At 41.1% G+C, this 14,916-nt stretch overlaps 1 protein-coding gene across 4 annotated transcripts in view; it reads left to right on the top strand.

Annotated features, from left to right (window-relative positions):
• Positions 1-361: 361 nt before the first annotated feature.
• LOC110502375 (ninein-like protein) overlaps positions 362-14,916 on the top strand; it is a 43,922-nt gene continuing 29,367 nt past the window's right edge. The window contains exons 1-2 of one of the 4 annotated variants that reach the window (XM_036959928.1): positions 362-524; positions 10,174-10,382. In XM_036959928.1, coding sequence (XP_036815823.1) covers positions 10,200-10,382 — 183 coding nt within the window. In that variant the 5' untranslated portion in view covers positions 362-524; positions 10,174-10,199. Of the gene's footprint in view, positions 739-10,173; positions 10,383-14,916 lie in introns of all 4 variants that reach the window. The other 3 variants (XM_036959927.1, XM_036959930.1, XM_036959929.1) reach the window with 3 other exon arrangements.

The following is a 14,916-nucleotide window of genomic DNA, read 5'->3' as shown; positions in this document are numbered from 1 at the left end:
GCAGTGTTCGAGAGGATCAAAACCATGATGTATGATGGGTAAATTATGAACTATTGACTGATCTGCAAATAATAATGAGTCGTTTTTTATGATGCAAGCCAAGGTGATTTGTTGATCAGTCAGTCAGTCAGTCGGCAGTTGCCTGCACTCGTTCAAGCCCCAGCTCTCTGATTCTAAATAAATACATAGACAACTGTCTGACCAGTAGGGGCTGCGAGCTTGAGCCTCCAGCATGAAAATGGTTCCATTCCCCTGCTCAGACGTTGCATGCATCAACCAATGGTTGCGTGCTACGTCATCGACTGACAGGTTGCTATAAATTACGATATGGTTAGCTGATACTTAAAATACTTATCCATGCGTTGTAAGATCTGCTATGCGTCAGCAACGCCTGTGTAAAATAACGCGCACGTTTTCTTCAAACGCCTCAAAGCAAAGCGTAGCCTAGCTTTCGGTGCTTCTGAGTGCCAGCCTCCAGTGGACGCTAGGAGGATATTGAGAGAGATCTTCCCTCTGTAGCCCACGTAAGGAGTGAGATTTCCACCCGCCACGCATATATCTACTTGTGGTCACTTCATAGACAAGAGCTATGCAAACATGACCCGTTTTCCATAAAAGAACACCGAGACAGACGGAACCCATCTTCATATTTTCAAAAAGAAAACACATAATCCGATGCTCATGTTGGACCAGCTGTGACTATTCTTAGAGGCTTAGGTATAGGCTACTGTTAAAACGGTAAGAACAATTTAATTATTATTAGGCTAGCCTACTCTGTCAGAAAATAGCAATTATTATTGTTTACAAATGGAAAGGATGATGCTACTTGGTAACGGTTTTAGTTCATAGAGTGCGCGAAAAGTGGATAGTTTGGATAGGCTACTTTGTATCCTTTTTGTCTTCTATTTTGCCTTCTCTTTGTTTCGTCATGGCTGGTTTCCCGTTCCCATGGTGAAGCATAGCCGACTCACGCTTGCGATTTCAAGCCAAGAAGCCTGCTGCCTAGTATTGATCAATCTGTGATAGAATGAATGTAGCCCTTGATCACGCCTCTGTTCTATTACATTACACAAGTCATTGGATGGCGTCTTCTGTAGGGGGGGTTAAAGGAGGTTAATTTATATTGGCAAGAAATAATAATGCAAACAAAAATATGTGTGTTAAATCGATACACACCTAAGGGTTAAGGTTCCCACACGGTCTAATTTCCATGTTACAGTGCTTGTTTACGGAAAACGGATGGAAGACCGAGTGGACTACCAGTGGTAATAGGCTTTATGCATCTCTCAACACGTGTGTAAAGGGAATACTGATGCCACAAATGTGTTGTCACTAAAAAAGACTGTAGGCCGCAACTGTGTTAACCGATTTAAACAGCGTACGAGGCTACGTATGGGAGGACGGCTCATAATAATGTCTGGAATGGATTGTATGGAATGGTATCAAACACATGGAAACCATGTGTTTAATGTGTTCCTTACCATTCCATTTGTACTGTTCCAGCCTTAAGGCCCACTATGAGCCCTTCCTCCCCAATTAAGGTGCCATCGGTAAGTGTGTTTTGCATTTGAAATTATTTTGATGTGATATGAAAGTAGAGGGATTTATGTTTCTAGGACCATACAGCATGATTCATGTTTAGATTGAGTATTTGGCTGTTTTGTCTTCCAGAGCCAATTAGCCCTTTTTTATACAAAGTTTATTTTTTAAATTGTATCTGTTTTTAACTAGGCAAGTCAGCAAAGAACAAATTGTTATTTACAACCCGAAAGACGCTGGGCCAATTTTGCACCGCCCTATGGGACTTCCAACCACGGCCGGTTGTGATACAGCCTGGAATCTAACCAGGGTCTGTAGTGACGCCTCTAGCACTGAGATGCAGTGCCTTAGACCGCTGTGCAACTCGGGAATCGAACCAGGGTCTGTAGTGACGCCTCTAGCACTGAGATGCAGTGCCTTAGACCGCTGTGCAACTCCTTGGACTAAGGAGTAACGTTAGGATCCTTTAGTCCAATGCTGGGCTAGAACAAACTATGACTAGTCTGTTAATGCATGACATTAGACAGGCTATATTTTTCTTTGCACAGTGTGCAATTATGGGCAACTTTATTTATTAAATGGGGTGATTGGAAAAAGACATGCATCAATAATGATTTATATGAATTAGTTTATTCCTACTTATAAAGAAAATCAAATAAAAACAAATGGTCACATGCCCTTAATACAACAGGTGTAGATTTGATCATGAAACGCTTAGTTACGATCCCTTCCTTACAATGCAGAAATAAAATACTTTTTTTTAATAGCTTAGGTGCAGTTTTCACAAGTAGGCCCATGTAGTATATTTCCACAACTCTTAGTAGAAAACTTAACAGATCATCAAAAGGGCAGAAGTTTCATAACTCTAAGCACATTTTCAATTAAATCAGACACTTTTTCGCTAAACTTAATCAGTGTTTCATCTTTCAGATGGCAATACATGTTCATATAAAGTAATTGCCTTTTACAATATAATGCTCACATTCTTTTTTTATTTCTACAATGGCATTGTTGAATAGTCCTTTCTGATTGTCTTGAAGGGCATTCTAGAGCATGCGTTGTTTCCCTATAACGCACAGTTATTTGCGTGATAGAATGCAATGGCTGTAGTTCTTTTTTTTTTACATGTTTTGTTTGAACCGCTTTTGAAAGCAGAATTCGAATATAAAACAGTAGGCCTATTTGGTTTTGTTGAATTTGATTTTCATAATCGCAAAGTAGGACTGATGGTTTGGATAGCTAAATAGCAAGTCTGTCAAAGAGGGGGGGCACTATGCGTTCTCTGGAAAATAATGCAACTCAGTGGAAGGTTGATTATTCCTTAGATAGTTCTCTTATCTTTTGTTAAAATACAGTTTACTATTACTTAAAGCGGCAATATGTAACTTTGGGTGACCTGACCAAATGCGCATAGAAATGGGTGTTATAGATCTGTCGCTCATTGAAAGCAAGTCTAAGAAGCAGTACATCTGTTCTATGCTTCCCGTTATTACATTTTGTTTTTGTGTCTCTTTCTTTCGGTTATGTACACCAGCTGAAAAGTAAATATTTTTGGTTATGGAAAATATATTTAGAAGCGGTTTAGATGGTACAATGATTCTCTACACTATAATTGCTTGTTTTGCGCCACAAACTGAAATTAGACAAACTATTACATGCTGACTAGACCGGGCATGCGCCATCGCGCGCATGTTGATTTTTTTCCATCCACACCAGACGCAATCATGACACGCATGTTGAACTGTCAAAACGAACAATGAACAAACTATATTAATTTGGGGACAGGTCGAAACACTTGAAACATTCATGGACATTTGGCTAGTTATCTTGCTGTTGCTAGCTAATTTGTCCTGGAATATAAACACTAGGTTGTTATATTACCTGAAATGCACAAGGTCCTTCACTCTGACAATTGAATTCACAGATATAAGGGTAAAACTAGTTTGTTTCTAGTAATCTCTCCTCCTTTGGTCTTCTTTGGACTTTATATGGCACTTAGCAACCAACTTTAAGGTGCGTTACCACTACCGACTGGAGTGTGGACATCAGTACATCTTTCAATCAGCCACGGCAATCAGCCATATGCTCCTAAAAACCAATGAGGAGATGGGAGAGACGGGAATTGCAGCGCATCAGGTGTCAAATTGAACTAAGTTCTATTTTAGTGCCTGGCTACGCAGATGTGCATGAGCAGTTTGGATTAAATGATTAAATAACATGTATGTGTACATTTATTTTGCAATGCTCACACACGTAACGCAAGCGGTGTGGTCAGCATGTTAGATTTTTAGCAACCAGGAAATGGCGAAGTGATTTTTTTCATAGTGCATTTTTAATCTGACTTTCTTAATTGATAATCACTTAACCGTTTGATAAACCTATAGATTTTTAACTGGTTAGTCTACTACAGACTTTGAGAACTACATAATGAAAATGTATGTCTGTAAAGTAGAAACATATAAAGTATGGTGTGTGTGTGTATATACTCTAATGTACAATTATGATAACGACTATCAATCAAACTGCTCGAAACGGATAACTACTGAACCAAAATGATGTAGTGCCTAGTTAACGTACTGTAAAACTAATTGGATTTGCAAAGAGTCATCAACACAAGGGCATTTTGTAATTTTTGTTTCACCCAACTTTAAACCTAAATCCACTGACATAGTGAAATGTCATTGGATTTGTCAATGCCAATGTTCACATTGAATTCACGTTAGTTGACAACTGAACCAAATGTAAATCTAAATCATTCCAGGACAAGGGCTGCCTACTCATATACTGCATTCTCCATCAGCCAGTGTGCTTCAATTGCACATACTGGAAAGAGTCACTCTTATGTACTACCATTAGGAATTATAGTGTAGTGTACAATGCACTGCTGAAATAGCTGGGTTTTATATAACAATATATTCCACTCATTATGTGAGTTCCATTGAAACACTTTCAAACAGAGAGACAGGCGATAATGTATCAGTTGACAAGTCACGTAGAAAATGTGATCTGGTACAAGGTTGCATGGGGCAGAAATGGCATACAACACTGTGATACATGTTAACATTCGCTAACAATACCCCTATTTCTGATGATTTGTCCTTTGTATGTACTGTATAAGGATAATGAAGCCGAGGCTGTATTTATCAACATGCTCACAACCTGCCATTAGATACATCTATTTTTATAATTTGTATGTCAAGTTATAGTCAAATACTGTATAGAAAATAATATTTACCATCTACTATGCTTTCTCTTCAGCACTTCAAAGAACAGTTTTGAAATTTGTATCTTGTATTTTTTGCTATTGGATTAAAGATGCAACATGCAGAAATCACTCCGCCAATTCTAATAGTTTGCCTAATTTCAGTTTGACAAAACAAGCATGTGGAGAATCATTGTACCATCAAAACCGCTGTGAAATATATCTTCCATAACCAATAATATTGTATTTTTAGCTGTTTGAAGTTGGTGTACAAAACTGAAAGTAAAACAACATTTTAAGAATGGAAAACATAGAAATGGCGCACACAGAACAGATCTACTACAGCTTCTTAAACTTGCTTTCAATGAGAACGACAGATCTATAACTCACATTTCCAGTCAATTTGGTCAGGTTGCCCAAAAGGTAACACATTGCAGCTTTAAATGCTATTATTTTAAATGACTTAATAGTGAATAAACAAAACGTTCTCATAGTATTTCATAATTCTTTGTTGTTGCTTGAATGACTTGGCGGTGAAAGATATGAATGCACAATCAAATGTTCTGAAAATAAGATGGGGCGCATTACAAGTGTTATCAGTTTAAAGTTTTGTACTTTTTGAAAATGTACCAATTACATTTGAAAAATGAGTAGCAGCAGTATACAGTGTAAGTGTTAGTCTGTGTGCGCATGACCGGCCGCTTGGTATTTGCTAAATGGCACCTAAAGGACTCTCAGACCATGAGAAACAAGATTCTCTGGTCTGATGAAACCAAGACTGAACTCTTTGGCATGAATGCCATGGGTCACATCTGGAGGAAACCTGGCACCATCCCTGAAAATAGCTGTGCAGCGACGCTCCTGTCCAACCTGACAGAACTTGAGGGGTATGCAGAGAAGAATGGGAGAAATTCCCCAAATACGCCTGTGCCAGGCTTGTAGCGTCATACTCGAGGCTGTAATCTCTACCAAAGGTAGGTATAACTCACATTTCCAGTCAATTTGGTCAGGTTGCCCAAAAGGTAACACATTGCAGCTTTAAATGCTATTATTTTAAATGACTTAATAGTGAATAAACAAAACGTTCTCATAGTATTTCATAATTCTTTGTTGTTGCTTGAATGACTTGGCGGTGAAAGATATGAATGCACAATCAAATGTTCTGAAAATAAGATGGGGCGCATTACAAGTGTTATCAGTTTAAAGTTTTGTACTTTTTGAAAATGTACCAATTACATTTGAAAAATGAGTAGCAGCAGTATACAGTGTAAGTGTTAGTCTGTGTGCGCATGACCGGCCGCTTGGTATTTGCTAAATGGCACCTAAAGGACTCTCAGACCATGAGAAACAAGATTCTCTGGTCTGATGAAACCAAGACTGAACTCTTTGGCATGAATGCCATGGGTCACATCTGGAGGAAACCTGGCACCATCCCTGAAAATAGCTGTGCAGCGACGCTCCTGTCCAACCTGACAGAACTTGAGGGGTATGCAGAGAAGAATGGGAGAAATTCCCCAAATACACCTGTGCCAGGCTTGTAGCGTCATACTCGAGGCTGTAATCTCTACCAAAGGTGCTTCAACAAAATCACATTTACATAAGATTTTTTTATATATATATATATATATATATATATATATATATATATATATATATATATATATATATATATATATACTTTTGTAAAAATGTTTAAATAGTTTTTGCTTTGTCATTATGGGTGTGTGTGTGGGGATTGAGAGGGGGATTTTTTTGTTGTTGCAATTTTAGAATAAGGCTGTAATGTAACAATGTGGATAAAGTCAAGGGGTCTGAATACTTTCTCTCAATGGTGCAGCTGTAGAACCTTTTGAGGATCTGAAGGCCTTTGACAAATCTTTTCAACCTCTTGAGGGGAAAGAGGTGCTGTCGTTCCCTCGTAAAGAGTGTGTGGACCATGTTAAGTCCTTAGTGACGTTGATGCTAAGGAACTTGAAGCTCTCGACTAGAGGTCGACCGATTTTAATTAGGGCCGATTTCAAGTTTTCATAACAATCGGTAAACGCCACTTTTGGACGCCGATTACATTGCATTCCACGAGGAAACTGATTGGCAGGCTGACCACCTGTTAGCGAGTGCAGTGTCAAAAGGACCTTGTGGCTGCATGGAGGTAAGTTGCTAGCTAGCATTGAACCTATCTTATAAAAAGCAATCAATCTTCACACAATCACTAGTTAGCTACACATGATTGATGATATTACTATGTTAACTAGCTTGTCCTCCATTGCATATAATCAATGCGGTGCCTGTTAGTTTATCATCGAATCACAGCCTACTACTCCAAACAGTTGATGATTTAACAAAAGCACAAATGTACAGTTGAAGTCGGGAAGTTTACATACACCTTAGCCAAATGCATTTAAACTCAGTTTTTCACAATTCCTGACATTTAATCCTAGTAAAAATTCCCAGTCTTAGGTCAGTTAGAATCACCACTTTATTTTAAAAATGTGAAATGTCAGAATAATAGTGATTTATTTCTTTCATCACATTCCCAGTGGGTCAGAAGTTTACATACACTCAATTAGTATTTGGTAGCATTGCCTTTTTAAATTGTTTAATTTGGGTCAAACATTTTGGGTAGCCTTCCACAAGCTTCCCCACAATAAGTTGGGCGAATTTTGGCCCATTCCTCCTGACAGAGCTGGTGTAACGGAGTCAGGTAGGCCTCCTAGTTCGCACGTGCTTATTCAGTTCTGCCCACACATTTTCGATAGGATGGAGGATGGAGGGCTTTGTGATGGCCACTCCAATACCTTGACATCCACTAACTTGACTGTGCCTCTAAACAGCTTGGAAAATTCCAGAAAATGATGTCATGGCTTTAGAAGCTTCTGATAGGCTAGTTGACCTCATTTGAGTCAATTGGAGGTGTACCTGAGGATGTATTTCAAGGCCTACCTTCAAACTCAGTCCCTCTTTCTTGACATCATGGAAAATCTAAAGAAATCAGCCAAGACCTCAAAAATAATTGTAGACCTCCACAAGTCTGGTCCATCCTTGGGAGCAATTTCCAAACACCTGAAGGTACCACGTTCATCTGTACAAACAATAGTACGCAAGTATAAACACCATGGGACCATGCAGCCGTCATACCACTCAGGAAGGAGACACGCTCTGTCTCCTAGAGATGAACATACTTTGTTGCGAAAAGTGCAAATCAATCCCAGAACAGCAGCAAAGGACCTTGTGAAGAGTACAAACGTAGCAAAAGCCACAATATAACGAGTATTTTATATAGACGTAATCTGAAAGGCTGCTCAGCAAGGAAGAAGCCATTGCTCCAAACCTGCCGTAAAAAAAGCAACTGCACATTGGGACAAAGATTGTACTTTTTGGAGAAATGTCTTCTGGTCTGATGAAACAAAATATAACTGTTTGGCCGTAATGTTAAGTTTGGAGTAAAAAGGGGGAGGCTTCCAAGCCGAAGAATACCATCTCAACCGTGAATCACGGGGGTGGCAGCATCATGTTGTGAGGGTGCTTTGCTGCAAGAGGGACTGGTGCACTTCACAAAATAGATGGCATCATGTGGTAGGAAAATTATGTGGATATGTTGTTGAAGCAACATCTCAAGACCTCAGTCAGGAAGTTGAAGCTTGGTCGCAAATGGACAATGACCCCAAGCATACTTCAAAACCAAAATGGCTTAAGGACAACAAAGTCAAGGTATTGGAGTGGCCATCACAAAGCCCTGACCTCAATCCCAAATAAAATTTGGTGGGCAGAACTAAAAAAGCGTGTGCAAGCAAGGAGGCCTACAAACCTGACTCAGTTACACCAGCTCTGTCAGGAGGAATGGGCCAAAATTCACCCAACTTATTGTGGGAAGCTTGTGGAACGCTACCTGAAACATTTGACCCAAGTTAAACAATTTAAAGGCAATGCTACCAAATACTAATTGAGTGTATGTAAAATAAAGACCCACTGGGAATGTGATGAAATAAATAAAAGCTGAAAATAAAAGCTTAAAATAAAGTGGTGATCCTAACTGACCTAAGACAGGGAATTTTTACTAGGATTAAATGTCAACCGTGGTCGCGGTTGTGGGTGTACAGGAGGGGACTAGGCACACACCCCTGAGGGGCCCCCCCGTGTTAAGGGTCAGTGTGGCGTAAGTGTTGTTGCCTAACCTCACCACCTGGGGGCGGCCCGTCAGGAAGTCCAGGATCCAGTTGCAGAGGGAGGTGTTCAGTCCCAGGGGACCGAGCTTGGAGGGGACTGTTGAACGATGAGCTGTAGTCTTTGAACAGCATTCTCTTCTAGCCTATTCATTGCCAAATGTTGACCCAACCTCAATCCTTTACAACTTGTGTCAGAGTTTATTCAAAGTGACATAATTGGACATTAATTGCTGAATATGCTGGTATTTATGAACTGCTGTTACTTGTGCTACTAAACCCGAAGGTCGTAGGCGGTCATGTATAGCAAGTTAAATTTTTTTATTTTTTGCAATGGTATGTATAGGGGCCAAACAAAATAATTAGCCTTTAAGGTGATAACAATAATGACAGAACTCACCCGCCTTACATAATTGATGCCAATCAAGACCAACTCCAGAATTCAGTGCAGGTCATTGCAACCACTAAGGCAGATGTTTTGGGCCTGTGCTGTAATCCAAGGCCATGGGGGGGGGAAATCATAAATTTATTTTGTCCCGGCACACCAAACGCAATCACGATACGTAGGTTAAAATATCAAAACAAACTCTGAGCCAATTATATTATTTTGGGGACAGGTTGAAAACCATTAAACTTTTATGACAATTTAGCTAGTTCATTTGCACTTGCTAGCTAATTTTGTTCCTCTACTCCACAAATTAATCCACGCATAAAACGGCCAACCGAATCGTTTCTAGTCATCTCTCCTCTTCCTTCCAGGCTTTTTCTTCTCTTGACTTTATATTGCGATTGGCAACTTTCATAAATTAGGTGTATTACCGCCACTGACCTCGTTCGTCTTTCACGTGGGTATAACCAATGAGGAGATGGCACCTGCTTCTATAAACCAGTGAGGAGATGGGAGAGGCAGGACTTGCAGCGTGATCTGCGTCACAAATAGAACTGACTTCTCTTTTAGCCCTTGGCAACAATTTTTTTTGGTGCAATAATTGAACAATTTCAAAATGTATTTAGAAACGCTCGCGCAAGTGTTGTAGTCAGGCTGTAAGGGCAGCAAATATATTTAGATGGTCCGTCTCACGAAAACATTTTACCACAGTACGTAGTTCAGGCCTAGTAGTCTATTGCAATGTATAGAGTTGCCTGGATGTAAGACTGATTGAAGTTGCATTGTCTGTGTGTATTGTGCAAGATTGCAGATGTAGACATGTGATTGAACGTTTATTGTGCTTACCACAGTCTCTTCCTGTCCGCCATCCCACTTCACTGTAGGTGCAAGCCTTGCAATATGTACTGGGATGGATGAGGAAGAGCAGAACCGCTATGTGGCCCAGCTGAAGGAGGAGTTTCACAGCTGTGACACCACAGGCACTGGTTACCTGGACAAGGAAGAGTTGTCAGCCCTTTGCCACAAGCTATCCCTGGATGCTCACCTTCCCCTACTGTTGGACACCTTGCTAGGACCACACCACTATGCTCGGGTATGAGACCAGACCACTTTAGTAACTTCTCTCTGTTGTGGATTTACCTTAACATGTTTTAAAGTAAGAGGAATTTAAGTTCTGACATGCATAGTTGTGTAGTAGCTGTGTTATGACACTTTCCTACCTTTTATTCAGTAGTCAAATCAAATTGTATTTGTCACATGCGCCAAATACAACAGGTTTAGACCTTACCGTGAAATGCTTACTTACAAGATTTTAACCAACAATACAGTTCAAGAAATAGAGCTAAGAAAATATTTACTAATTAAACTAAAGTAATTATTTAAAATTAAAAGTAACACAAGAAAATAACAATAACAAGGCTACAGTATATACAGGGGGTAACAGTACTGAGTCAATGTGCAGGGGTATTGGTTAATCGAGGTCATTTGTACATGCAAGTAGGGGTAAAGTAACTACACATAGATAATATAAAGTGTAAATAGTCAGCAGCTTGGGGGAAGAAGCTGTTGAGGAGCCTTTTAGACCTAGACTTGGTGCTCCAGGCCCGCTTGCCATGCAGTAACCGAGAACAATCTATGACTTGGGTGACTGGAGTCTCTGACAATTTTGGAGTGACTGGAGTCTATGACACCGGCTAGTATATACGTTCTGGATATCAGGAAGCTTGGCCCCAGTGATATACTGGGCCGTACGCACTACCCTCTGTGGCGCTTTACGGTCGGATGTGGAGCAGTTGCCATTAGCAGGCGGTGATGCAACGGTCAGGATGCTCTCGATGGTGCAGCTGTAAACATTTTTGAGGATCTAGAGACCAATGCCAAAAAAAAATCGGTCTCCTGAGGGAAAGAGGTGTTGTTGTGCCCTCTTCATGACTGTCTGGCTGTGTTTGGACCATGATAGTTTGTTGGTGATGTGGACACCAAGGGATTTGAAACTCTTGACCTTCTCCACTGCAGCCCCATCGGTGTGAATGGGGATGTATTCGGCCCTCTTTTTTTTTCCTGTAGTCCATGATCAGCTCCTTTGTCTTGCTCACTTTGAGGGAGAGGTTGTTGTCCTGGCACCACACTGCCAAGTTTCTGACCTCCCTATAGGCTGTCTCATCGTTGTCGCTAATCAGGCTTACCACTGTTGTCGTCTGAAAACTTAATGATGGTGTTGGAGCAGTTCTGGGTGTACAGGGAGTATAGGAGGGGACTAAGCATGCATCCCTGAGGGGGCCCCTGTGTTGAGGATCAGCGTAGCATATGTGTTGTTGCCTACCCTTACCACCTGGGGGCGGCCTTTTAGGATCCAGTTGCAGAGGGAGGTGTTTAGCTTAGTAATGAGCTTTGTGGGCACTATGGTGTTGTACGCTGAGCAGTAGTCACTGAACAGCATTCTCACATTGATGTTTCTTTTGTCCAGGTGGGAAAGGGCAGTGTGGAGTGCGCTTGAGATTGCGTCATCTGTGGAACTGCTGGGGCAGTATGCGAATTGGAGTGGGACTAGGGTTTCTAGGATAATGTGAGCTATGACCAGCCTTTCAAAGCACTTTATGGCTACCGACGTGAGTGCTACGGGACTGTAGTAATTTAGGCAGGTTATCTTCCCTTTCTTGGTCACAGGGACTAAGGTGGTCTGCTTGAAACGTACAGTTGAAGTCGGAAGTTTACATACACTTAGTTTGGTGCATTAAAACTCATTTTTCAACCACTCCATACATTTCTTGTTAACAAACTATAGTTTTGGCAAGTGGGTTAGGACATCCGCTTTGTGCATGACACAAGTCATTTTTCCAACAATTGTTTACAGACAGATTATTTCACTTATAATTCACTGTATCACAATTCCAGTGGGTCAGAGGTTTACGTACACTAAGTTGACTGTGCCTTTAAACCGCTTGGAAAATTCCAGAAAATGTCATGGCTTTAAAAGCTTCTGATAGGCTAATTTACATAGTCAAGAGTCAATTGGAGGTGTATATGTGGACGTATTTCAAGACCTACCTTCAAACTCTTTGCTTGACATCATGGGAAAATAAAAATAAATCAGCCAAGATCTCATAAAAAAATTGTAGAACTCCACTGGTTCATCCTTGGGAGCAATTTCCAAACACCTCAAGGTATCATGTTCATCTGTACAGACAATAGTATGCAAGTATAAACACCATGGGACGACGCAGGCGTCATACCTCTCAGGAAGGAGACATGTTCTGCGAAAAGTGCAAATCAGTCCCAGAACAACAGCAAAGGATCTTGTGAAGATGCTGGAGGAAACATGTACAAAATTAGCTATAGCCACAGTAAAACGAGTCCTATATCAACATTACCTGAAAGGCCACTCCGCAAGGAAGAAGCCACTGCTCTAAAACCTCCACTAAAAAGACAGACTACGGTTTGCAACTGCACATGGTGACAAAGATCGTACTTTTTGGAGAAATGTCCTCTAGTCTGATGAAACAAAAATAACTGTTTGGCCATAATGACCATCGTTATGTTTGGAGGAAAAGGGGGAAGGTTTGCAAGCCGAGGATCAACATCCCATCCGTGAAGCACGGGTTGGAAACATCATGTTGCGTCGTCCCATGGGGTGCTTTGCTGCTGGAGGGACTGGTACACTTCACAAAATAAATGGCATCATGAGGTAGAAAAAGTACATGGATATATTGAAGCAACATCTCAAGACATCAGCCAGGAAGTTAAAGCTTGGTCACAAATGGGTCTTCCAAATGGACAATGACCCCAGGCATACTTCCAAAGTTGTGGTAAAATGGTTTAAGGACAACAAAGTCAAGGTATTGGAGTGGCCATCACAAAGCCCTGACCTTAATCATATTGAAAATGTGTGGGCAGAACTGAATAAGCGTGTGCGTGCAAGGATCCTACAAACCTGACTCCGTTACACCAGTTCTGTCAGGAGGAATGGGCCAAAATTCACCCAACTTATTGTGGGAAGCTTGTGGAAAGTTACCCAAAATGTTTGACCCAAGTTAAACAATTTAAAGGCAATGCTACCAAATACTAATTGAGTGTTTGTAAACTTCTGACCCACTGGGAATGTGATGAAAGAAATAAAAGCTGAAATCAATCATTCTTTCTACTATGATTCTGACATTTTACATTCTTAAAATAAAGTGGTCATCCTAACTTACCTAAAACAGGGTATTTTTACTAGGATTAAATGTTAGGAATTGTGAAAAACTGAGTTTAAATGTATTTGGCTATGGTGTATGTAACCTTCCTATTTCAACTGTAGGTATTACAAACTCAGTCAGGGAGAGGTTGAAAATGTCAGTGATGACACTTGCCAGTTGGTCTGCGCGTGCTCTGTACACGTCCTGGCAATCTGTGAATGTGACCTGTTTTAAGGTCTTGCTCACATCGGCTACGGAGAGCGGGATCACACAGTCATCCGGATCTGCTGGTGCTCTCATGCATGCTTCAGTGTTGCTTGCCTCAAATCGAGCTTAAAAGCCATTTTGCCCATCTGGTAGGCTTGCATCACTGGGCAGCTTGCGGCTGGGTTTCCCTTTGTAGTCATGTCTCACAATGGTACGCAACAGTCATTGAATTTATTCTTATAAATGCACAAATCGATCAGATATTGACTGAATTATACCACATAAAACAAATAATGAATGGAGTAAAGGCATTTTAGTGGGGATTCAGGTATTCAATCTTTTGTAAAATGTCACTTCTTATAATGCACTCCTATTAATAATGTAAATAAATATTGGACCGTTTCGGTGACTGTATTAGTGCCACACTGTCGGTCACGAGGTGTGACCGTTTAGTCACTATAAATAGGCTTCTCCATGCTCTGCTACTGCTGATGGTCATTAGTAGCCTACCAAACTTGCTAACTGCCTGCTACTCAGCACTCTTTTGTCTCGAATCACTCTGACATGAATGCAAAGGTATTTGAAAATCGAATCAAACATGAGCCCAAGCTCTGTCAGGTTGGATGGGGAGCGTTGCTGCACAGCCAGGTCTCTCCAGAAATGTTTGACCATGTTCAAGTCCCGGCGCAAGGACATTGAGACTTGTTCCGAAGCCACTCCAGCATGGTCTTGGCTGTGTGCTTAGGGTCGTTGTCCTGTTGGAAGGTGAACCTTCTCCCCCAGTCTGAGGTCCGGAGCGCTCAGGAGCAGGTTTTCATCAAGGATCTCTCTGCTCCGTTCATCATTCCCTCGATCCTGACTAGTCTCCCAGTCCCTGCCGCTGAAAAACATCCTCACAACATGATGCTGCCACCAATGCTTCACTATAGGGATGGTGCCAGGTTTCCTCCAGACCTTGATGCTTGGCATTCAGGTCAAAAGTTTAATCTTGGTTTCATCAGAACAGAGAATCTTGTTTCTCATGGTCTGCGAGTCCTTTTGGTGCCTTTTGGCAAACTCCAAGCGGACTGTCATGTGCCTTTTACTGAGGAGTGGCTTCCGTGTGGCCACTCTATTATAAAGTCCTGATTGGTGGAGTGATAGGAGAACCTTTCAGAAGGACAACCGATCTCCACAGATGAGTTCTGTCAGTAACGATTGGGTTCTTGGTCACCTCCCTGATTGCTCAGTTTGGCCGAGTGGCCG

The sequence above is a fragment of the Oncorhynchus mykiss genome, chromosome 23, assembly GCF_013265735.2.
Source record: "Oncorhynchus mykiss isolate Arlee chromosome 23, USDA_OmykA_1.1, whole genome shotgun sequence".
Classification (NCBI taxonomy): Eukaryota; Metazoa; Chordata; class Actinopteri; order Salmoniformes; family Salmonidae; genus Oncorhynchus; species Oncorhynchus mykiss.
Note: the sequence above shows the minus strand (reverse complement) of the source record. Positions and strands in the feature narration are given on the sequence as shown.